This window comes from Nycticebus coucang, chromosome 8, assembly GCF_027406575.1.
Source record: "Nycticebus coucang isolate mNycCou1 chromosome 8, mNycCou1.pri, whole genome shotgun sequence".
Classification (NCBI taxonomy): Eukaryota; Metazoa; Chordata; class Mammalia; order Primates; family Lorisidae; genus Nycticebus; species Nycticebus coucang.
Window position 1 is genome coordinate 96,710,849 of NC_069787.1, and position 24,232 is coordinate 96,735,080.

Consider the following 24,232-nt stretch of genomic DNA (forward strand, 5'->3'; position numbering starts at 1 on the left):
GGTATTGTGAAAACATGAAGTAGGAGGTACATTTTAAAGAATAAGTAGAAGTTTGCTAAGCACAAAAGATTTGAGGTTAGAAGGGTGACCCAGGCAGGGTGACTGAGACATATGGAAGCCTTAAGATGTGACCAAGCCAGCTTGGTCAGTACCAAAGTAAAGTCAAGCGGCTGGAGGGCAGGATTCCAGGGGACAGAAGGGGACAGGACAAGCTCTGAATGGGGCTTGTTCATGTAAGGCTTTGGATCTCAAGGGCAATGAGGGTCACTGATCAGTTTTAAGGAGGAAAACAGCATAGTGACGTGGACCTCAAGGTGAGGCTGCTCTGAATTCAGGAGTCCTGGTTTGCTTGGATACACAGGTGAGAATACTCCAGCCTCTAGAGCAGGAAGGTCCAGGTTGTAGGAGTGGGTTATTGAGAGGAACCCCTTACTTAGGTTTGTTTTCTGGTGTGAGTAGCAACTCAGTACAGAGTGGGCACTCAGTAAATGAGGAGGAACAAATGGATTAAAGGATTCTGGTATTGCTAGAAGAGAGCTATTGGCAATCTGTGGCCACAGATGTGGAAGGAAGCTCACATAGTTCACAGCCAGCTATTTTGATAGCTTCCCCATTCCAGCAAGATATCTGTGACCTAAGAACAGATCCCATCAAGATGTGGGTACTGGCTCAGACTTCTACCCCATAGAAAGGGAGCCCTGGGATCATTGACCTAACTTAGTATCTGTCTTTCATGCCTCCTGAGAAACTGCTAATGTCATCAGACTGACCACCTAGCCCGTTCAGGCAATAAACCATTTAGTTCTAGAGGCTAGGCCAACCCACCATTGGCCCTCCCAGAACAAGGGCTTGGGAGTAGCAGGGTGAGGCTCAGAGCTGCTCCACACCTCAGATGAGTATGAGCATTGGATAGGGAACCTTCCAAACTAGTGGTGGCTGAGATTGGGGATGACTTTTTCACACATTCCCCTCTGCTGTTCCCCTACCACCCACATGGTATCTCAGCCATGGGACTAACTCCTCCCTATTTCCCACTCTTGCTCACAGCCCCGTGAACTTGATGGGCACAGGCCGCCATTCATCATCCTCCCTCTCCTCACATGCGTCTAGCGAAGCAGGAAACATGGTGATGCTAGGCGACAGCTCCATGGGCGAGGCTCCTGAGGATCTGTACCACCACATGCAGGTACCAGAGCTGTCCAGGGAGAATGGGGCTAGGGTACCATGCCTAGAGGACTCACCTTTCTATTTGAGAGTCTGGTATGAGCGCTAGTAACTCTACCTAGTTCTCTAGTTTTTGAATTCAGATCACCCCTCACCAGAGCTAAAAACATGCCTTCCTTCTACACACCATTCCAAGTCTCAGTTTCTAGGCCTTATTTCCCAAAAAAGAAATCCAGCTGCTCTCAGAGATCCCCTGGGACAGATCCTATATGAGATGGCCCTCTTGCCTGGCATTCCTTTTAGCTTAGTCCTTCTTCTTCCATGGGTACCATAGCAGGGCCAGCCTAATAGTCCTGTTCCATGTGGGTGGTGTGGGTGGACCTAGTGCCAGCCATTACTCTGACCTCCATCAGGGTACAGCATCCAACACTAGTTCTGGGCACCTTAGGGCATCAAGAAGCTGACTCTGCATCAACCCTACACTTCTGGCCATTCAGAACTCTATCTTGCTGATTTTTCTCCCTTTGCAGCTCGTGTATCCCAACCCTAGGTACCAGGGCTCAGTCACCAACGTCTCTGTTCTGTCCTCATCCCAGGCAAGCCCTTCTTCTTCCAGCCTGAGTTCCACTCACTCTGCACCATCCCAGATGATTACCTCTGCTCCTTCCAGTGCCCGAGGTAAGGATGGCAGGGTGCTGCTTGCAGAAAGGAGAAGGGAGTACTTAATGAACCCTACTCATCCTCCTCTCTTCTGTGTCTGTGTCTTTGAGAGCAGCCCTGTGATGCAGCAAATGTTCATCTGTGCTTTTAGTACTAAGGACTCCTGCCTCCAGACCTCTCTTGTGGACTGGCTTTAGAGCCTGTTCCAGTGGGTTGCTGCTGTGCTGCCACCGAGAGGCAACCATTGTGCCTCAGTAAGAGAAGATACAGTCAAGGAGAAAGCTCGGTTCTTTCCCATTGAAATGTTTGTTAGAGGACTGGATATGGTGGCTGACACCTGTAATCCCAGCACTCTGGGAAGCCTGAGTGAGAGCAAGACCTTGTCTCTAAAAATAGTTGGGCATTGTAGGGGGTTCCTATAGTCCCAGCAACTTGGGAGGCTGAAGCAAAAAGATCACTTGAGCCCAAGAGTTTGAGGTTGCTGTGAGCCATGATGCCACAGCACTCTCAAGGATGACAAAATGAGAGTCTGTCTCAAAAAAAAAAAAAAAGTTTGTTAGAAAAAAAATTAAAGTCAAGGCAAAAGTGAGCCTTTTGAGGAATCAAGTCTGATGATAGAGTATGAAAAGCAAACTTAAAGCCTAAAATTAACTCTGAAAACATTATTCTAAAACAATAACAACAATCAGAAATACTTTGTTGAGTTTGGAAAGGCTTAATCAGGAGAGAAGGCTCTGTAAAAACCTATTTACATTGTCAATTAATGCTAATTTCTTATTCAAGTGAATAAATGTTGTTTGTGGAGACCCAACATCTTTTTCACATCCTGTAGTCAACATTGAATCTATCCTTTTAGATAGAAACTTTTGTGGTGGAATAGAAATGAGTTGTAGAAATAGAAGCTGTAGAAATAGAAATAATAAGATGTAGTGTTTCTCAGGGTTGACTCTGCAGGGTGGTCACAGTGGTCTGAACTTGCCAGCCAGTCACTGGTTGTTGCTTCCAGGCTTTAGAGAGAGATCTGTTTGTTTTTCTCATTATCATGAAGACAAAGAAAACTAGTGCAAACTTATGACATTGAAGATCATTAAATAAAGAATCTTTCCAAAGCACACAAACCTATAAGGACCTCAGTGGAAATGGAGAGAACAGGGGCAGTGTGGCATAGTGGAAAGATACATTGGCCACTGGGAAAGCCTTAGCAAACTGGAGGGAAGAGGGCTAATGTTGCAATAGGTGCAGTCATAGACTTTCACCTGAAGCATCCATACCAACCCCTCATTTCCTGTAAGGGAATAGGTCAGTGGGGCAGGAGTTGAGGATGGTATTAAGGCCACCTACCCATTCATGACCAAGCTGTATACTCACTAGCCCTCTCAGTCTGATGCCCATTCCACTATCTATGTTGCTTCCTAACATGGACTGTGGGATTCAGAAAAGGAGAACCAGCATTTGGGAGCAGACATTTTTAATGCTAAATAAAACAAATGAACCAAAACCTTGGTACATGCTGACATTTGTTATTATGTGAAGGCTACATAGAGAAGGAGTAGTGATTTGTGTTATAAGAAGGCACACTGAGGGCCAGGTGCAGTGGTTCATGCCTGTAATCCCAATACTCTGGGAGGCCGAGGCAGGTGTTGTGCTTGAGCTCAGGAGTTCAAGACCAGCCTAAGTAAGAATGAGACCCCATCTCTAAAAAATAGCCAGGTGTTGTGGCGGGTGCCTATAGTCCCAGCTACTCAGGAGGCTGAGGCAAGAGAATCACTTAAGCCCAAGAGTTTGAGGTTGGTGTGAGCTGTAATGCCATGGCACTCAACCTCAGGGTGACTGAGACTCTGTCTCCAAAATAAATAAATAAATAGAATGGAGAAGAAGAATCCAATGTACTCAATTCTGATATGAGGACAATTGATGACCTGGTATATGGTGGGGGGTAGGGAAATAGGGAAGCCAAGAGAGGGAAGAAGGGCTGGAGGGTCATGGTATGTGACACATCTCTTGAAGGTGGGACATAATTATAACAGGGACTTTACCTAACAAATGTAATCAGTGTAACCTGGTTCTCTGTACTCTCAATGAATCCCCAACAATAAAAAATAATAAATTAATAAATATAAATAAATTAAAAAAGAAAGCACACTGAAAGATGGCTTTATAAATAAAAAGAAAGGGAACCCTATGAAGTTAGCTGTATTTGCTATAGCAGACTAGCAGACACTGGCATTTATAGGGTCTTAAGGTAAATGCTCAACAGGGCTGCAGAAATAAATTTCAGAGTCCCACCTTTTCTTTTTCTAACCAGAAGCCTCTATAAGATGTGCTCAGCTATATCTAAGACTTTATATTGGTATTCTAGGCTGAAGAATTTCTGAATCATGAACGTTGATAAAGACAGAAGGACAGACTTTTTTTTAAATTTCAGATTAATATAAGGGTACATATGATTGATTGGGTTACATTGTTATTTGTTAGGTAGCATCAGAGTTGTAGTTGAGTCTTTCACCTAGGAGGTGTGCCATATACTCCTACATTGTACCTGTTAGGTAGATGTTTACTGAACCCCCTCCCCACAAGGATGGACATTTTAACCCAGTTCCACTCTGACATTGCTCAGACACTTCCTCTAGGTCATGCAGGTACTCAGAACCCTAGAGAGAACGAAAAGGAGGAATAAGCAGGCCCTGCTATTAGGGACCTCACAGGCTGGCTGTTACCATCTTTGTCCTTGTCAAGTTTTACTGAGTGAGGAATCTGTGAGGATCTTGCTTCAGAAGGCACTACATTAGAATTGAAAAGAGAGAAATTATTTTTCCCTTCCTTGGAAATAACCTCTCTTTATTTCCCAAGGCTTGGTTACCTAATACTACATAATCACCCACTCCCAAAACTTCTCATCTTAAAACAACAACTTATTATCATCTCTAACTGTTCTATGGGATCACTGAGCAATTCTCCTTTGGAGTCAGATGTCACCTGAGGCTGGAGTTATCTAAAGGTTCAACTGGACTAACGTCTAAGATGGCTTGCTCGCATAGTTGGCAGTTGATTTTGGCACTCAGCTGGGTGCACTGCTGGGGCTGTCAACTTGAGCTCCTACTTATGACTTTTCCATGTGGCTTGGGTTTCTCACATCATGGTGGCTTTTCACCAGGGCATCTAATTCAAGAGACCCAGGCAGAAGCTGCAAACTCCTTATTACCCAGCCTTGGATGTCCCAGAAAATCCCTTTTGCCACATTTCTATTGGCTAGTCAAGTCACTGAAGCTAACCCAGATACTAGGGAGGAGAATGAGAGTCTTTTATGAGGAGTACATGTACATTTTGGGAAGGAAGCCATTGACGGTTGCAATTTTGGGATACAAGTTATCGCAACGGACAAAATTCAGAATATCACATAGAGGAAGGTTAAGAGAAGTCCCTTCCCTGTCTACCTTAATGTCTGGGGTAGACATTAAGTGCAAAAGTAAACAAAATGGTTAAATAGAACTGGACCCAAAGCAGGGAATGCTGACAAGGATCTGGGGGAAATAAGAAAGAAAGGAAATCCCTCCTAGACTACAACATTCATACAATCCACATACAGGCCCATCTGGAGAAAGCTGCAGGACCAACATCTGTCAGGCACAAAAGTTAGGTTCTATGAGAGAAGATAGAAGACTGTGTGACATGGCATCTGATGTTTTCAAATAAATGTGGTAGATGCAGTAGTAGATGAACCCTGGCCAAAGAAAGGAGGGAGCAGTCCGTTCAGGGTTTGTCTCCTGTTACCAGAGAGGGGAAAGCTTTCCTGAAAAAGGTGATCTGGAGGGGAGTCATTTGCATTGGAGTTGCTTCCCCTCTCCCAGGAGTTGTTCTGAGACCAGTAGCCTTCCTTGTGATGCCATTGGCACTGTCTGCTGTGGTTCCTGTTGCTTTGGAAACCTCCAAGATGAATGGCCTGCAAGGCACAGTCTAAACTCTTGTCAGTCAGCAGCTCCTCCAGGTGGTCAAAAAGCTGACTGGGGCTAGGATACGGGAATTTTGAATGATCCTCTTTGAGCAGCTCAATCAGTCACACTGAGACTTATCCTCCCTGGGGTTTACCAGACTATAACTCAAGTAGTTCAGAAGTCCCAGGAACATAGAATCCCTTGTGGTGTTTAAATGTTTTGATGAGGCCAGGTGCAGTGGCTCACACCTGTAATCCTAGCACTCTGGGAGGCTGAGGCAGCTGGAGTGCCTGAGATCACAGGTTTGAGACCAGCAGGAGCAAGAGCAAGACCTTGTCTCTAAAAAAAAAAAAAAAAATAGCCAGGCATAGTGGTGGGTGCCTGTAGTCCCAGCTGCCCAAGAGACTGAATCAAGAGGATTGCTTGAGCCCAAAAGTTTGAGGTTGCTATGAGCTGTAACGCCATGGCACTCTACCAAGGGCAGCAAAGTGAGACTCTGTCTCAAAAAAATTAAAAAAAAAATGTTTTCATGAAAAATAGCCATCACCCTCTCATACCTTGGGATTGGCTGCCCAGAGAAGAGGGTAATAGAAAAGACATGAGGCAGTAGAGTTGAAAAGTTTGGTGGTAACATAGAGCACCTCTTTGTTATAGCAATAGAAAGGCTGCCATCATGTTTACATGGATGGAACTGGAACATATTCTTCTTAGTAAAGTATCTCAAGAATGGAAGAAAAAGTACCCAATGTACTCAGCCCTACTATGAAACTAATTTATGGCTTTCATATGAAAGCTATAACCCAGTTATAACCTAAGAATATGAGGGAGGGGGAGAGGGAGGGGAGGAAGGGGGGAGGATGGGCGGAGGGAAGGTGATTGGTGGGATTACACCTACGGTGCATCTTACAAGGGTACATGTGAAACTTAGTAAATGTAGAATATAAATGTCTTAACACAATAACTAAGAAAATGCCAGGAAGGCTATGTTAACCAGTGTGATGAAAATGTGTCAAACTATCTATAAAACCAGTGTATGGTGCCCCACAATCGCATTAATGTACACAGCTATGATATAAAAATAAATAAATAAATAAATAGAAAGGCTGCCATAGTATGAGTCCAAATCCTCAGAAGAAGATCTAGTCCCTGACTTGGACCTGCAATGCTGCTGTGCTCCATCCTATCCCCCTAACATGGATCAGGACATTGAGTACAAAAGTGTGGAGTTAGCCTTACAAGCCAGACTACAAACTCCACGAAGTGAAGGACTATGGACAATCTGAGAAAGACAGTCTCCTAGGTTCCAAGCACATGCCTGGTATGGAAGGGGCATTGCATAGGAGGATAACATGACTGAGCTGTTGTAAAGGTGCTAAATAGTGTAAATAGTGTATGCTAAATGAAGGTAGTCCTATCTTGAGCTGTGGCCTGCAGGGCTCAGGGGAACATTCTGAGTTTCTTGTTGGGAATGTACTATATAAAGCAGTGAGCTTAGAAGCTTTTTTCTTTCTTCTTTACATAGTCATCTTCTTAGAGTTGCCTAAGAGCACAAGTTTTGAAGAAGAACATAGAATCCAGTAAAATAACAAAATAATAGCAATTCAGACCCAGTTTTTCAAAAACTCACACTTTAATCCTTGCCTTATCAGTGAAGGATACTTTTAAAGATTAGGTCTTAAAGCCAGCCCTAAGGTTTTACAAGCAGGATCATTCAGCCCAACTGTGGGAAAAGTTATATTACTGGTACTTATTATGCTGACTCCAAAGTACTTTAGCTTCATCTTCTTGGACTAAAATACTCCAAAGTACTTTAGCTTCATCTTCTTGGACTAAAATGAATACAAGTGGAATTTCCTAATGACTCCAGATCAAGCTTGCTGAAGAAGACCATTTTTTCCCTGTGTTCTAACAGTGTTGTCACTGCACACTCAAAGGAAAGCCTCAGAGACTCTGAGTTTTAGGAACATAGAGCCCCTGAGTGCTGCAGATTCACTCTTCTGTTGCAGCCCATGGGCTGGTCTTAATCATCTACCCTGTTTCCCCGAAAATAAGACATCCTCCGAAAATAAGACCTACTTACAGGAAAGATAAGACGTTCCCTGATAATAAGACCTAGCGCATCTTTGGGAGCACACCTTAAAATAAGACACTGTCTTATTTTTGGGAAAACAGGGTAGTTTCCCTCAGGGCACACAGAGAGAGGTGTTTCAACCACATGAGCCAGCCAGAGGCATTGGGGTACAAATGAGGGGTCCTGTGCTCCTGGTGATTTCTCATGGATATGCTGGTATCTGGCAGAATGAGCAGTGCACATTTGGAGGGCCTTCCAAACTACCTATTCCCCAGGAAAACCATCAAGTTATTCTTAATGCTACTGTGGAAGAACTTCCTAAGTTCCGAAGGTTGACACATTCCTGGACCTATATCTATGGCATGAATCTATGGGGACTGGGTCACACCATGCTTGGCTTGATCTGGCCTCCAAAACAGCCCCTAAGGGCATGGTGGCCTGGGAAGTCTCTGCAGAGGGCTCATAGGAGAACATGAACCAAGTCAACTAAAGAGTGGAGTTAAGGCTCCACAACTTCCAGATTAGCTCAGTAACTCCTGAGTTTACTGAAGGGTAAGTCTCACAGAGAGAAACCCTGTGAGTCACTTGTGTACAGGGCCCTGGCTCATAGTCAGACAGGCTTCAGGACAGGCAGGAAGGCAGAGGCCAGATGCTGGGGGCCTAGAATCTGGGAGAAGCCTCTGACAAAAGGTAGAAAGGGGTCAGCTGAGAACAGGGCCAGCAGTGTCAGGAGAAGGTAAGTGTATAGAGACACAACATGTCAAGTAAGAACTGTTCGCTATGTTACCTGAGTGTCTGTGTCTCTGTGTGATGGCTCCATTGCAAGCTGCCCTGAGCCCCCTATGAGCCTAGCCTGTAGGTCACACCTATCCCCTGAGAGTGCTTGGTGCAGAGGCTTTCTAGCCCTCTGTTCCAGTTCTCAGTTCTCCTCACCCTCTGCCTCTGAGCACAGTAAGGGGCTCTATCAGGAGGTCTGCATCACCCCATCCTGTAGCTGCCAACTGCCTCAGCAGGGAAAACCAGCTGCAGCCCCCACCACCATCCACTTGCCAGGCTCTGCTTCATTCCCCCTGTGCTTGCTGAGCTCATCCTCACTCCGCTGGAAGGGAAACCTAACCTGGTTCCCAAGGCCTAAGGCTGCTTGACTGCTGGGCCCTCCATCTGTGGCTTGTCATCTGTGCTTGATTATTCTCACTTGGTTACAGGCTCTCCCTCTCTGCCAGATAAGTACCGCCATGCCCGGGAAATGATGTTGCTGCTACCCACACACCGGGACCGCCCAAGCAGTGCCATGTATCCAGCAGCCATCCTGGAAAATGGACAGGTAGTAAACCTACCCTACTGACTGTCCTCTGCTGCAAGTTTGTTGACCTATGCCTCCCCCATTGTATTCACTGAGCCTTCTGCATTGTCCTACACACCTTCTCCATTCTGCTGAACCATCTCTTAGAAGACTGCTATGCTTCTGGGTGAGGAGGGAAGTGAATCTGAGGACCAGGTGTGGGTAGAATGGCAGTAGGGTTTTGGAACCAGCATTACTTCTATGGCTGTCTGTCCTTTTGGCTGCACTCCTGGACTCCTCATCCCTGAACAATCGGGCAAAAGAAATTAGTTCTTTGCAGCCTGTCTCAAGAAGGCAGAGGTATAGATAAGTCTGGAGGATATCTTTCCTCCATATATGTGGAGCATCCCCACTAGGGCAAGCTCTGCCTCTTTTACTCATGAATCCACCTGAAGCCCCTCACTTTTTGCTGGGGCTTCTGTCCACACTATTTACACAGAGCTCTCCAAATACTCTCCCTGGGGGCCTTGACAGAGAATTTCAGAGATCAACTTCCTTCCCTGTGCATTATGCCCACTCCCTTTCTATCACAGTCCAAAAGTCACCTCCAAGTGACTTATCTAGCCTCAAAAGAGTGCCAGAATTTCTCAGTGGTATCTCCCTGTGCCTAATTAGCACTGCCAGACAAAGGAAACAGATCTGCTTGGCAACCATCCATCAAAATATCAGGTCCTGGCCAGGCACAGAATCTACACCTGTCATCCTAGCACTCTGGGAGGCCAAGATGGGAGGAGCTCAGGAGTTCAAGACCAGCCTGAGCAAGACCAAGACTCGGTCTCTAAAAATAGACTTTGTGGCAGGTCCCTGTAGTCCCAGTTACTCAGGAGGCTGAGGCAAGTGAATCACTTGAACCCAAGAGTTTGAGGTTGCTGTGAGCTAAGCTGATGCAACTGCACTCTATCTGGGACTCTTTAGAAAGAGACTCTTATCTTTTAAAAAAACACAACCGGGCCATGCCTGTGGCTCAAAGGAGTAGGGCGCCAGCTCCATATGCCGAAGGTGGCGGGTTCAAACCCAGCCCTGGCCAAAATAAATAAATAAATAAAAATTTAAAAAACACAACCAAAACCAGCAGATCCTGTCTGTGACTTGCCTTGGGTGCTACACATGCTGCCCTTTTCCCTACCCTCTCTGCTAACATGGGCCTGTGCAAGACCTCTCCAGGATGCTAAATCCTTTCTGCTAATGGATTTCCTTGGCCAGACAAAAGGTTATAGACAGTTAGATGCTTCCAGGTACTTATGCCCTGTTTCTTGGACCCTACATAAGATAGCCTGAGTCCCAGCCCATCCCTACTGGAGGATTTGCCTCAAATGACGTGTGAGCCATACTGCTGGTTTGATTTCCCCTGTCTGATCTTGGAAGTCCTGGCTCCTGTGGCCCAAAATTCTGCCCCCTGCCCCCCAATATGTAACTTGCTGTTTACACCCTCTGTGATTTTTTTTTCTCCTTCCCTCAGACACCAAATTTCCAGAGGGCCCTGTTCCAGCAAGTGGTTGGAGCCTGCAAACCCTGCAGTGATCCCAATCTATCTGTGGCTGAAAAAGGTATTGCTTCCCCTCTCCAGGTGACCTCCCCCATGTCTGTTCCCATACTGAGTGTCTGACTTTTGTCCCTGAGTGCCAGCTGGCCCAGGCTGAGCCATACTCCTCAAGGCAGATCAGTCTATCTGCCAAGAGTTCTGATCAATTTCTGTGTGCATTCTTTAATCCATATCTGACTTGATGCTGAGGTTTAGATCCTTTCATTGTTATTCTGCCCCACCCCCAGGGCCCACATTCAGAGAAGCCCCAGCTGCCATCTGCTCTGAGACCAGATTTAGGGGGAGCCAGGCTGCTATGTGAGAATTGTGTCAACTTCCCTAGGCTTTTCCCAACCAGCCCCAGAATTCCCAGGCCCTGTGGCCCCTTTTGTCCCTCTCGTTCCAATTTTAGTATATGTGCTGCCGAAGCGAGCACCCTTTTGTCCCTCTCAACTTGAGCCCTCAAGAATCTCACCTTTGAGCTCAAGATATGGCCTTGGTCAAACAAGCCCCAAAGGAATGGGAAGAACATGCCAGCTTCCCAGAGACCGGGTTCTCTAAGTAAAACCCTGGGTGCTCCCAAAGGAGCCCAGTCTACCTGTAACCACTTTAGCTAGCAGCTGCTGTTGAGTCTTCTACATTGTAAGGCCATTAAACATACCAGGACTGAACAGGTCCTCCTTAGTACTAGGAATATTTAGATAGTGGCATTTTACTCCTCCAAACTGTTAAATAACCAGACTCAGACCTATATGACCCTGGTCTAAAGCCCCAGAGAAGGAGACTTGAGTTTATTTTAACACGAAGCAATGCACCCAGAACTTAGCCCTGTATCAGCCCCTCTCTCCATAGGCTCTCCTCCCCTCTCTTCCATCTGTTGAAATTTAGGGGACACTCACTTCCTATCAACACAGCATGCTCCATCCCTAAAGCTGTCAGCATGCTATCATTGTACCTGCTCATCAACCACTGTCTTCTGTCCCCACTATTATTGTTCCTCATATCATGAAAGACATACCTCAGGGTCCTCTTTAAAGAAACCAAACACTGAGTCCACAACCTCAGTGCCTGGAGGGCATTGGCACTGAATGTTCAGCTACAAAGGGCCTGGAGATTCTGGCTGAAGATGCCTTCCTAGTCTCAAGGGTGTGAATCTTGAAAACACACAGCTTCCTGGACTCCTGAAGCCATAACCCAAGACAGAATGCACTTTTGGCCTTGAAGACTAGAACACTTTTCACCTGAGATGCAGTATAATCTCAGAACTAGCCAAGGAGCCTACTCAGGCTCAGAGCTCAAATGGATGGAGGCCAGACCAGGACCTTAAGCCAACCAGACGCAGAAGAGCTTCAGACGTCAGGCCAGGCTGCAGCAAGGATCTGGGCATGCCCACCCCAGTTAAAGGAAGGAGGAAGGGTTGTCTCAGAACATATTGATCCCAGGGCAAGTAGGTTCACTCCTCAAGGCCAGCACTTAGTGGACAGCAAATTAGACACTTGCCTAGTGGCAACAGATAGACCAGAGTAATAGCTCCCTAAGTCTCTATCTCCAGGGCAGGAATTATACATATTTGCCATCATTCTCTTGTTAGTCAGGGTCCAGAGTCCCATGAGGCCTCCACCTCTCACTTGCAGGTATCTGTTTACCAGGCCTTGACTGTCAGACCAGGAAAGCTGGCCCTCAGGGCCATGGTCTATGCACTGGGGCCCTCAGGCCATTGCTGGACAGTTAACACTAAGAAAAGTGACAGTGGGGATTGCTTCTCTTCTCCTAGGATAAATCATTCCATCTTAGCCTTCCCACTAACCCCAATGCACTTGTGCTGCATGGCGAAGTTGCCCTGGCCTCATTGCTCACAGACATCAGCCTTCAGTATGAGCTTGATGGCTTCTGGTTCACAGGGAGTCATTCAGGCAGTCACCCTTTTGTAAACCATTATAGCCACACTAGCTTTCTTATTCCATAGCCTTTCTGCCCTAGAGTTCCTCTGGGTCCTTGTGGATGAACTTTTGCAGCCCCACAATTCTTTCAGGGGTTAGCAGTGCATCTTAGATCCTGGGCTCTTGCTAACACTTTGATGAAGCTGCCCAGACTCATTTCCAACCTTCTTATTCCCTGATATTTAGTGGCTTTTTATGGTGAAGGTGGTTTTCTTTGGGGGACAGAAGGCCTCAGCACTGAGGACCAAGAAGCTTATACTGGATTTTGGGAAGAGTATGGGTGAGGATGAGCCTATTCTTGGGTTGTCTCTGGCTTTCTGAAGAGGCCATCTGGTGGAATATACCTATGCTCATCAGATTCAGAATTCTTTCCTCCCTCAGGCAACAGTTAAGTGCCTACACAAGGTCCAGCTGCTGCCATGCCCGCCTTCCTTCTACCAAGCCATCATCAGCAAGCCCACGAGACTGAATAATCCTCCTAAGAACTGAGATTGTTTACATAGTGCAGCCTTGTATTCTTCTATACACCCACACCAGTTTCTGAGCAATGAGAAGACAGATGTCACCACCTTATCCCTGGACTACCGTGGGGCTCAGGCCCTCTTAGTCACATCCTCCTTGAAGGCTAGACTACAGCTTCTCCCCCCTCCAGAGCCTCCAGGTCCCATAAGGCTCTTGGAATCCCCTACTTAGTACGTTGACCTGGAAGAACCCAAACCCAGATATCTCAGGCTTAATAGCTTAGAAAAGCCAGTGACTTAGAACTAAGCCACTACCTTAGAACAAAGCCAGTGGCTAGGCACCTGGATTGTGAGCTGCATCCCTAATAGCCCAAAAGAGAGAGTGGGCTTGTCTGGCTCCATCAAAGAAAGGGCATATTTCTTCTCACAGTTATTTCTTCTCTATGTAGGAGGCCAACAGGATTCACATGTCTCTTGATACTCCTGCAGAATGACTCCCTTTGACCCCAGCGTCGAGCATATCTCCTCTCCTCTAATCTCTTACCCCATCTGTGGCTGAGGGTCCGGGTATTCTAGCACTGGATTTCTTCCTTGGCATAGAAGGGCATTCTCTTTGTTCTGGGCCCACCCTACTCTACATCCATGGAATATGGGTCCCAGGAACTGGGCTTCTCTAGACCAAAAGTATCTATGGGCTCCACTGCCATGTCCCTCCCTCCTCTTGGGAAGCAGTGGGTCCAGCTAGACCTAGGCTGAAATTCCTGGGCTTTATACTTTCTTCCAGCAAGTACACTGAATGCCTGTCCCTGCCTAAAAAAGCCTCCTGAGTATCCCAAACCCAGCCAGTAGGCATAGAAGGAACAAGGCATGGGGCAAGTGAAGAATTGATGGAGCCAATTCTTATGGAGTTCCTACTTACTCCCTGGCCATGCACTCAGCTCTGGAGACTCCCATTCCCTACTTTTCCCACTGAGTTTGGGCAGTAGGAGAGTTCTGACTCTTAACTTTAGCTAAGGAGCTCTACGGCACACTCTCTCTGTATTCTCTTGGTCTCATCAGCCTGTTCTCTCCTGCTTTTTCTTCTCCTCCTGGCAAATCCCAAAGGCTGCAGATGTTTACTCTTTGCTGCACTTTCCTCAGCTGTCTCATCCTGAATACTCTAAGACATCAGCTCACTCTGTTGCCATCCTCTTTAGTTTCCATCACTGGCCACTCACCCTGTAGGCCACAGTACCTTGCTTGGCCAGTGTTTTTAGTTCCAGGGGCTGGCATTCCATTCTCATGTGTACTAGATACATAGTGCACACTTGAAGAATACACAGGCTGCAGAATGGGCTTCTCCCAAAGGGTGGCTCAAGCAGTAATCTCCCTTCATGCCATCTGTTTCCACCCTCAGTGGTGCCAGCAGCCCCCAGCAGCTGGAGCCTGGATAGCGGAGCCCGCGAGGCCCAGTCCCTCCTGCCTGCCCACATCCTGATCCCCCCAGTGCCTTCCCGAAGTCTGCTGCATGGTAAGAAGATCTCTAGCGGGTCCCTGAAATAGTCCTTGGTCTCAGACTTTGATCAAGGACCAGGGTAACAACCATCCAGGCTAAGAAGATGGGCTATTCTCGGGATAACTCAGCCAAGGACAAACATCCCACTACAGGAAGGATCCTGCTGGGCTGTAGGGTCAGCGAGGTTTCTAAGTACAACAGATTAGTTCAGGAAGGTCATTCCAAGTAGGGACGCTGAAGACAACAATTGATTGTACAAGGCACACTGCTCACCAGCCTGTCGTCGCCTAGCAGTGGTCTGGAACTGCCACTGCTTGGAGCTTCTTGTTCCAGTCTCTGATGCACTCAACTTTCCTGACTTCTATGTGGAATAGGTTTCTTTTACCCCAGCAGTCGTTTTGGAGAAGGCCAACATAAGGAGAGGATTTTCTATAGCCCTCAATGCTGAGGGGTCCCTGGGGAACTCTTTCCATGCCTGCCCCATCAGCACAGCAAAATGGTGCTGGTGTGCAGCCTGAGCAGGGCCCTCCACTAAGGCTGTGGTTCTGTTTCTTTTGCAGGTCATTACTCATCACACTTTGACACCTTCCACCACCCTTTGGGTGATACTCCCCCAGCCCTCCCTGCCCGGACCCTACGCAAGGTAATGTACTGAGGAGGCAGCCCTGCCAGGCTGTGAGATGAGTCATTTCATCTGCTCTATAATCACCTAGGGGTCCACAAGAGGAACCTGAGCCCTTCACTATTTCTCTTTCCCCAGCCTGGTAGAATCTGACGTTGGCCAGAGCCACACTTGAGTTGCAGGTGACTAATGTATCTTGCAGCAAATGACATGAAGGCAGGGAGATCAGAGGATCCTAGAAAAAGCAAGACACTATGCCAAGGGTATGTAGGGAGTGAGTGCTGAAAAACCAGGGCTCTCTGCCAATACCACAGGGTATCAATACATCACAGCTCAATAGCTAAATAAATGTTCCTGTGGTGGACTGTAGAATATTTGTGTGTGTGTGCATGTAGAACATTTTAAACTAGAATTCAGTAAAAGCAAGAAGTGTCAGACACCAGAGCATTATGAAAAACTAATGAAAGTAAAATTTAAATCCTGCCTGTTAATTTTTCTGCAAATTGGAAAAGACTGAGTCTACCACAGATTTTCACAGCAGAATAACTCTGGATCTTGGCCCATCAGGGTTTTTTTCTGCCCCCAACCGCCACCCCAACTAGCCTGATAACTCAGACCTTGTCAGTATCCCAGAGCCACAGCAGCCTGGGACCTGGCCCCAGGGAGGTACCAATGCCCAGCAGCCAGGACAAGCCCATTTTTGGCCACAGAAATGCAGGTGATTCTGGAATTCTACTGGCTTACTTGAGGTTGTGGGGAGGAGCTGGAAGCTTGTTGCTGAAGAAACAAGAAACATGCTTTTGATGAGGGTTATTTTAAAGTTCATTCCTAAACAGGTCCTTGGTCTTCTGTTGGTGGAAGGCCAGTCAGCCTGCCTAGAGAGAGGGATTCTAATGTGCCCAACCTTTCCTTCACAGTCACCTCTCCACCCTATCCCAGCCTCCCCCACAAGCCCTCAGTCAGGCCTGGATGGCAGTAACTCTACACTGTCCGGCAGTGCCAGCAGCGGTGTGTCTTCCTTGAGTGAAAGTAATTTTGGGCACTCCTCAGAGGCCCCACCTCGCACTGACACCATGGACTCCATGCCAAGCCAGACCTGGAATGCTGACGAAGATCTTGAGCCACCCTACCTCCCTGTGCACTACAGCCTCTCTGAATCTGCTGTCCTGGATTCCATCAAGGCCCAGCCATGCAGAAGCCACTCAGCCCCTGGATGTGTCATCCCTCAGGACCCCATGGACCCACCTGCGCTGCCACCCAAGCCCTACCATCCCCGCCTGCCAGCCCTGGAGCACGATGGGGGGGTGCTTCTTCGGGAAGAGACGGAGAGACCTCGGGGCCTGCACCGCAAGCCCTCACTACCTCCTGGGAGCACCAAGGAGGAGCAGGCTCGCATGGCCTGGGAGCACAGCCGAGGAGAACAGTGAAGGGCAGGGAGGCGTATGGATGCCGCCCTCAGCACGCAGCTTGCCCAGCCACTCCAGGTCTGAAAGCAAGTCCTCCCAGGGAGCTAGAGGGGCTTGGCACTCAGGAGAGAACCACCCCAAGTCACTGTTCTACTGCCGTGAACTCATGTGTTGCCATGTACAGAGGCTGCAGCAGCATGAAGGTTGTGGCTTCTCTTTTATTTCATTTCATTTTTTACTTTCCCATTTTTATGGGTTTTCCTTTTCCTTTATGCAGTAGATGCTTTCTTCCTCCTGCAGCTCCAGACCATGTGGAGCTATATGGAGATATTGCACAGAATGACTTTGCCACACTGCAGGGCCCAGGAAAAGAAGCCCAGGCCCTCCCTCCAGGAAAGAGATGCACAGAATGGATATTGCACTAGGGACCTCTTCCTTTGCTGTATGAACAGAAAAGTTCATGGTTGCATTCAGGGATTGCAAGGACCACATGGACTACACATCACAGATGGACAAAGGGGCTACAAGACGTTTTGCACAAATGCCTGCCCACTCTTCCGTCCAGGAGTGTGCAACTGAGAGGTTGGTCAGGCCAACCTGCTGACTGAGGTGTGTGACAGGCCTAAATGCATGCCCAGGGCACGCTTCCAGGCTTCTGTGGGCCAGCTATCTCCTACTCCACTTTGGAATTTTCTCTCATTCCGATATCTGACCACTTACTTCCCTCTACTCTTGGTACATCTCTTGCCTCACAGGAGCCCCAATGGGAAATGGATATGCAAGGGTTATCTCCTACCCTCTGGGGCCTGAGTAGAGGTATAGAGCCAGAGGAGTTACCCTAGTCACTTTCGTCCTTATGGGGAGCTGAGCTCCTTCCATCTGGTAGAGAACCTGGTTTGATAATGAGGCTAAGGTGTGGCAGGGGCTGGAAATCCTCTATGCCAGTGGTTCTTCAACCTTCCTAATGCTGCGGCCCTTTAATACAGTTCCTGTGGGTTGTGACCCACAGGTTGAGAACCGCTGCTCTGTGCTTTCAAAAGCATCCAGAAGGCCTGCCATCAGCTCCCTAATCAGGGATTTTCAGCACTACCTCTGAGCCATGAGGTTGGCTGCCCAGAACAGGCTTCCAGGCCCTGAGGACATCTGGTCAGGTTCAGCAGGCTCCTATGTATAAAAGGTGGGAGGGAGCTTCTCCTTTTGGAAGCAGATAGCCATGCAGGTAGAATTGTTATCTTTCAACTGGCCAAGTATAGTGCGCCCCGCCCCATGGGGACCACCACTCAGGGTTCAGGGTAGGCAGGAGGGCAGTTTCTCCAGCCTCGCCAGTCTGTTGGGCAGAGCGCAGTAATGTCTTTATAGGAAATTCTTTCAGGTCAGGGCACCAATTTTCCTCTAGTATTTGGGGGGCAGCGTAGGGGGTATAGTAGTATTTTACCAGGGTGCTTCTAAGTTACTTAAAAAAAAAAAAACTGTCTACAAAATGTTATTTTATTTGCTTGAGTTCACATCAGTCATAATCACGACTTTGATGGTCACAAGGCTGCCTTGTTAAGCAGGCATGTTGCACCCCACTTCCTCTTCTGACCTTCATGGTCAGGCCCTGGGCCCAAGCCCTTCATCCCTTCTTCATAGCCCCTCTTTCCAAACAGAAAAGGTCATGGTCAGGGTGTTTTTCCCTTGTAAACAAATTATTTGTTTAAAAGAAATGCCAGCAAGTAACCTATTGGGAAAGATGGAGGGCTGAATTACCTTTAGGGTTTATCATTACTGTGGGTTCTTTCTAATACCATCAGGATCACTCCAAGCAAAGTGGAGCAGAGGATGTGGGTGAGTCATGGAAGCCCCCACCTTGAAGGGCAGGCCTGCTTCTGAGCCTAGATACACTTGTAAGCTTTAGTCTTTGGACCATCTGGTCTTTACAGATGCTAGGGTTGGGGACTAGCTTCAGATTTGATTCTTAGAGAGCACCTTTAAATTTTGAAGCACTTCTGAACCTCAATCCCTGGTCAAGGCAGTCATCATAGAACAGCTACCTTCTCCACTTGATGGCACAGGAGATGGGGAGAGGAGAGGTGCGTGGGTACATGTGGCCTTGCTTTATGCAAGGTGAAACAGTTTGTGTTTCCCTCTCCATTTTCCCTAACTGGATGAAAAGGACACATTCTGAATTCCTTTGGTTAGAGAATCAGTCAGTCTGAGAGGAAATGGGAAACCGGAGATGAGAATCCTTTGAAAAGATTGTAAAATAACTGATTTTCATTCTTTCAAGCTTACTTGTAAATATCTATTTGAATGCTGTGTATTTGTACAGGAATTTGAGCAAAAAGAAATGTATAGAGTGTGATGTCCCACTGGTATTCAGCCCTATAAATGTGTTTTTAACCTCTGGCATTCTGTGCTTATTTAAAACAAAAAACTTCTAATCATTTCTTTTGTGTATTCATGTTTAAAGAAAAAGTGATTTAAAAATGATCTTACATGTACCAGAAAAGCAAAGTTAAAAAAAAAAAAAAAAATTTGTACCAATGTCCCAACAGGTATTTTACTGTATATATTGTGGTAGCATGTTCGAAATCCAAGAAGTAATGTGAATTTTAGATGTAAATATCCGCCCCCGGACCTTTTCCCCCCTCTCTTGACTGCTGTGATGTGAATTAAAGATGAATACCTGATAATGACCCACTGAATTCACTGAATGGGAGCAACAGATGTGCCCCTCTCCAAGCCCTGTCGCCGGGCTCCAAGCCCTCTTAGCCCCATAGACATGTCCTTTCAGCACTGAGCAGAGCGAACCCTTCCCACCTGAGGGCAGGCAGCCAAGCCTTGCACTTTAAAGGGGGGCATACCAAAAGGAAACGTCCTCCAGTGCTTATCTGCTGACCCACGCCCTTCGGCAGCCAAGGGCCCTTAGGGCTTCGCTAGGAAGGAGGGGGAGGGCCCGCCACCTCGGCCACGCTTCCGGAGCTGGTGAGGAAGTGGGGAGCTCTTCCAGGAGTGGAGGACAAACCTCCCGAGCTCCCCTATCGCCCCACTCTAAAGAAATCCCAAAGCTGCTGTAGCCCTGGTTGGGGCGCTTCCCTCAGAGATCTAGGATGGCAGCCCGGCCTGGCCGGCCTTGATTCCGTCCTCTGGCAGGTCTTGAGGCCGGGGAGTCTGTCCACCCACCATGTCTCCTCTGTCAACCCTAAAGACGGGTTTCCGGTCAGCCGAAAGGCAAGCAGGTGAGCTCCTGAGCCCCAGCAGATGTTTCCCAAAGGGAACGACTACGTGGTTGTTGGATAAAAGCAAAGAAACATCTGAGCCCTGCCTGGAGCGGCCCGCCCTCCCTACCTACCCTGTTGGGTCTCGACTGACCCCAAAATTCCTGACCTGTGCCACGAGTGGGGGGTGCCTAAGCGAGATGATCCACAGGGTCTTAAGGGTTGGGGTGGGGCCCAGGGCAGGGAGTAGGCATGACAACTCAGTAGATGCCATGCAACAGCCAAACTCTTCTTCAGCCTGTAGTACGCGACCTCAATTATCGCGGCCGCCGGGACCCAAAATGACGGCCCGCACCGCTTCCGTTGCAGCCCTGGCTGCTTCCTGCGGCCGGCCGGGGTTCAATCAGCGGCCGACAACTGTCCGGGGCCGAGACGGCACCAACCAATGGAGAAGGGCAGCGTGGAGCCCCCGTCTGGGCTCCGAGGCGCGTGGACCAATAGGGACACGGCCTGTGGGAGGGCTCGGGAATCTCCACCCAATGGGGAGTTACGGCGCGCGGCCGGGACCTGGAAGCCGTGCAGCGCGGCGGGTGTGGTTCAGTTGGTAGGCGGCAGCGGCGGCGGCGGTGGAGGATGTGGGTCACGCACGGGCTGGCGGTGGCGCTGGCTCTGAGCGTGCTGCCGGACAGCCGGGCGCTGCGGCCGGGCGACTGCGAAGGTGCGCGGGGGCCGGGGCCTGCGCCAAACCCAACAAAACCACTGGACGGCCAGGGCCCGGGCGTGGGGGGCGGAGGTGGCTGGTCCCAGCCGAGCCAGCTGGAGGAAGGGCAGACGCCAGGCCTAGAAAACATTGGTCCCACAAGAAAAAGTTGAGATTAGATTGTGCTGAAAATTTGGCCTGAAATGCACATCTCGCCAAATGTTTTGCCCCTTCCTACCGTTGTCCAGGGGCTTCTAGAAACGTCCTTGTCCCGGGTCGGGGACCTGAGGGCTGGCCATGGGTACCGTGGTATGTCCGTTGGGATCGCCAAGCTGCACCTCGGGGTTCGGTGTCGTATTTGGAAATGAGAAACAGCAGCACATTGTTTTTCTTTTCATCCTCCAGTCTGTCCGTTTATGAGGTCGCGGTGAGTCCCATCTCAAGGACACATGTTCAGTTTCGGATTAAACTTGACAGAAGGAGCAGGGGGAAGTTGTTATGAGTCATCAGAGTGATGCTTTTTCCCCTTATACTCTGGGTGCACCAAAGGACCCCGGCAACCTTCAGCTGGTTTCTGTCCAGCTGAGAAAAACCAATGATAGAAAAAAAATGAAAAACCCTCACATTTAATGATTCATCTACGTGTCTCCTGTTAAAATTGGTGACAGAGTTCCTTCCTGGTAGGTTAAGGGTCAATCTGGCAATTGCTGAGCATCCTTCCCTCTCTTTTCCAGTTTGTATTTCCTATTTGGGAAGATTTTACCAGGACCTCAAAGACAGAGATGTTACATTCTCACCAGCCACTATTGAAAAAGAACTTATAAAGTTCTGCCGTGAAGCAAGAGGCAAAGAGAATCGGTTGGTGAGTAGATAGTGACCCTCCCCAGCTAACCCCAGCTGGTGTGTAACCCTCCACTTTGGCCGTCTTGATAAAAGGCCCTGCCCACCTCTCTATTCAGGAGACTGACTGCTCTGTCCATAAATTAATATGAGACGGGAGTGCTTTCATGTCATTCCTCAAGTGGGCATGTATTCTGCAGTTGTGATTTTTAAATCCTGTTTTTGTTTCTTAAGTATTTATTAAGAACCTACTGTGTGTTGGCCACTAGGAATACCTGGAGAGAAAGATGACAATCAGGCAAAAAAATAATGCAATGATGTATGTCATGAAGAAAATAGACCAGGATCATTGGTGGAGAGAGGATGCTGATTTATAGTGACTGGTCAAGAAATATCTCTCTTGAAGTAGGAGTAAGAACATCTCAGGGAGACCCAATCCAGTGTGAGTGCCCAGAGGTCAGAAAGAGTGTGAGGACATGAGGTGACAAGGTTCTCACAGAGTAGGCCACAGCCAAATTAAGAACAAGAGCCCTAATGAAGCAATAGCTTTTCTAGCTCTAATTTCCCTGGCAGTCTCTGGTTTGTCTATTAAAGTTTTGGGCCCTGGTGACTCTTAAGCTCATTTGGTGGCTGTCAGCTCTGTGACTGAGAATATTTTAAAAGCCCAGGTTGACATTGACTTTTAATCTGTCAATACAGGCAGGGCACCAAAAAAATGAGGTCATGGCAGAGAGACAGCATGTTTGGGGATGACAATATGTTTTGGAAGAGATGGCTCTCAAGTGGCACCCCCTAAAGGCTGTTGCCCTTTCTTGCTACAGTGCTACTACATCGGGGCCACAGACGATGCAGCCACCAAGATCATCAATGAGGTGTCGAAGCCCCTGGCCCACCACATCCCTGTGGAGAAGATCTGTGAGAAACTTAAGAAGAAGGACAGCCAGATCTGTGAGCTAAAATATGGTGAGTGTGGCCTTCTTGAACAAACACTGTGCATGTCTTGTGGCCGCTGTGTGCACCTTCTGAGTTTACTTTCCAACTGGGAGAGGAAGGTGGTAAACTATAGCCACAAATGGATTGTATCATGTGATAAATGGTACTAAATGTGGGGGGATCTGGCATAGAAGTGGGTGGAGGTGAAGAACATTCTAGGCAGAGGATACAGGCAGTGTAAAGTCAGCCAGTGGCATGATTAGGCAAATGGAGAGGTCACATGGGGCTTTGAAGGTTGATGAGGACCTTGGCTTTTAGTTTAAGTGAAATTAGGAGCATTAGAAGTTTTTGAGCAGAGAAGAGACTTGGTCTGACTTGGATTTAACAGGCTTGTCCTGACTGCAAGCTCTGAAGGCCCAGTGATCTTTTATTATTCTGAAAATCAGCTCTGTGTTCAGGTAGGCTAGCCCAAGAGTTATAGGAGCCATCGTGTTGCACTTGCTAATAGTCTTGTTACACATAGTCCCAGTCTTCAGAAAGAGGGCCTGATCTGTAAAATTTAAATAGAATCTTTTTGTGTGTGTGTGTGTGTGTGTGTGGCATCGTTTTTTTGATAAGAACGTTCAAGGGCCTGTGTTTGTCCATGTGTTTGTCCTGCCTGGTCTTCTCAGAATGATCTGGTACAGGTGGTTCCAGGTCACTCTGTGGTCACAAGTGATCGTAGAAAGTAAGCTCCTAAATCAGGCCTGACGAGGGCCTGTTTGGGAAATGGGGACTAGAAGATCTGTCTGCTCTGTCACCAGCCTGGAGCTGCCATTCTACAGTGACTCTGTAAGAGGCATGTGGGAGTGAGAACTACCTTCCTCCTACAAGGACAGCGTGGCCTCTGTCCCTGTCTTTGTCCATACTGCATGTCTATAGTGAGCACTGACAGCATGAGGCCAGCCTTCCTGGTAAAGGGGTCAATTCCCCCCTTAGGGGCAGCGAACACTTGACACACCTGTCTAGGAAATCTCTCCTATAGTCTTTAGGGCTGGTTGTTTCAAGGGATGGCTTTGCTGTGTAAGGGGTGAAATATCTTGAGCCACTGGATGTGGCTGCTCCCACCCAGCCACTTACTCTCCCTGTTCTCTCTTCAGATAAGCAGATTGACCTGAGCACCGTGGACCTAAAGAAGCTCCGAGTTAAAGAGCTGAAGAAGATCCTGGATGACTGGGGGGAGACATGCAAAGGCTGTGCAGAAAAGTCTGACTACATCCGGAAGATTAATGAACTGATGCCTAAATATGCCCCCAAGGCAGCCAGTGCACGGACTGATTTGTAGTCTGCTCAATTCCTGTTGCAGCTGAAGGGAAAAAAACAGTTTAGCTGTCTCTTCCCAAAACAGCCTTTTTGTAATTTATTTTTTAAGTGGGCTCCTGACAATACTGTATCAGATGTGAAGCCTGGAGCTTTCCTGATGATGTTGGTTCTACAGTGCCTCTGTGAGGGGATTCACTTCCTTCTGTTGCTGGTTTACTCCAGGACTTCAAAAGTGTATCTGGGTTTTTTTTTATTAAAGAAAAAAAATTTCTAGCTGTCCTTGGAGAATTAAAGTGAATAGTGAAATAGGGTTTTACCCCATGAGGATCCTACCAGTTTATGCTTTCCTATTTGCAAAGAATTTGGGGGTATATTACCATTTGTCCCTCAAAACACCAGTGCTGGAACTACCAGGGCACAATACAGGGGCTGAGGCCCACTGATTTGTGTGGGTGTGCAGGACTGAAGGATAGCAGGCACCTCAGCAACGTGGAGGCCTGGTTTGACACCCTACCCCTCAATACAGTGTCTGTCTCCATGCAAGAGGGGACTGGTGGCCTTACAGCTTCTAAGTACACAGAAGATAAAGTCTGGGGTACATAAAAAGTCCTTACGTTGGGGCTCACTGCAAGCAGGACTGTG

The 24,232-nt window shown here is 47.9% G+C and overlaps 2 protein-coding genes across 8 annotated transcripts in view; both read left to right on the plus strand.

Annotated features, from left to right (window-relative positions):
• Nucleotides 1-19,293, plus strand: part of DOCK3 (dedicator of cytokinesis 3) — an 899,254-nt gene extending 879,961 nt beyond the window's left edge. For 4 of the 7 annotated variants that reach the window (XM_053600715.1, XM_053600717.1, XM_053600718.1 and 1 more), the window contains 7 exons: nt 1,048-1,186; nt 1,695-1,842; nt 9,033-9,151; nt 10,629-10,716; nt 14,489-14,602; nt 15,148-15,230; nt 16,127-19,293. In XM_053600715.1, coding sequence (XP_053456690.1) covers nt 1,048-1,186; nt 1,695-1,842; nt 9,033-9,151; nt 10,629-10,716; nt 14,489-14,602; nt 15,148-15,230; nt 16,127-16,636 — 1,201 coding nt within the window. In that variant the 3' untranslated portion in view covers nt 16,637-19,293. The remainder of the gene's footprint in view (nt 1-1,047; nt 1,187-1,694; nt 1,843-9,032; nt 9,152-10,628; nt 10,717-14,488; nt 14,603-15,147; nt 15,231-16,126) is intronic. The other 3 variants (XM_053600720.1, XM_053600721.1, XM_053600716.1) reach the window with 2 other exon arrangements.
• Nucleotides 19,294-20,156: 863 nt separating this feature from the next.
• On the plus strand, nt 20,157-23,869 carry MANF (mesencephalic astrocyte derived neurotrophic factor). The gene is made up of 5 exons (XM_053598844.1): nt 20,157-20,234; nt 20,317-20,533; nt 21,250-21,377; nt 22,177-22,318; nt 23,428-23,869. The coding sequence occupies exons 1-5, from the start codon at nt 20,157-20,159 to the stop codon at nt 23,610-23,612; spliced, it is 750 nt and encodes a 249-aa protein (XP_053454819.1). The 3' UTR covers nt 23,613-23,869.
• Nucleotides 23,870-24,232: the final 363 nt, after the last annotated feature.

What these genes read in the sequence shown, in the direction of transcription:
- MANF (XM_053598844.1), top strand. Translation starts at nt 20,157, where the DNA reads ATGACGGCCCGCACCGCTTCCGTTGCAGCCCTGGCTGCTTCCTGCGGC. An exon ending in GCGGCCGGGCGACTGCGAAG is followed by an intron (nt 20,534 to 21,249) that starts GTGCGCGGGGGC and finishes TCTCTTTTCCAG; the next exon opens with TTTGTATTTCCTATTTGGGA. An exon ending in GATCTGTGAGCTAAAATATG is followed by an intron (nt 22,319 to 23,427) that starts GTGAGTGTGGCC and finishes TTCTCTCTTCAG; the next exon opens with ATAAGCAGATTGACCTGAGC.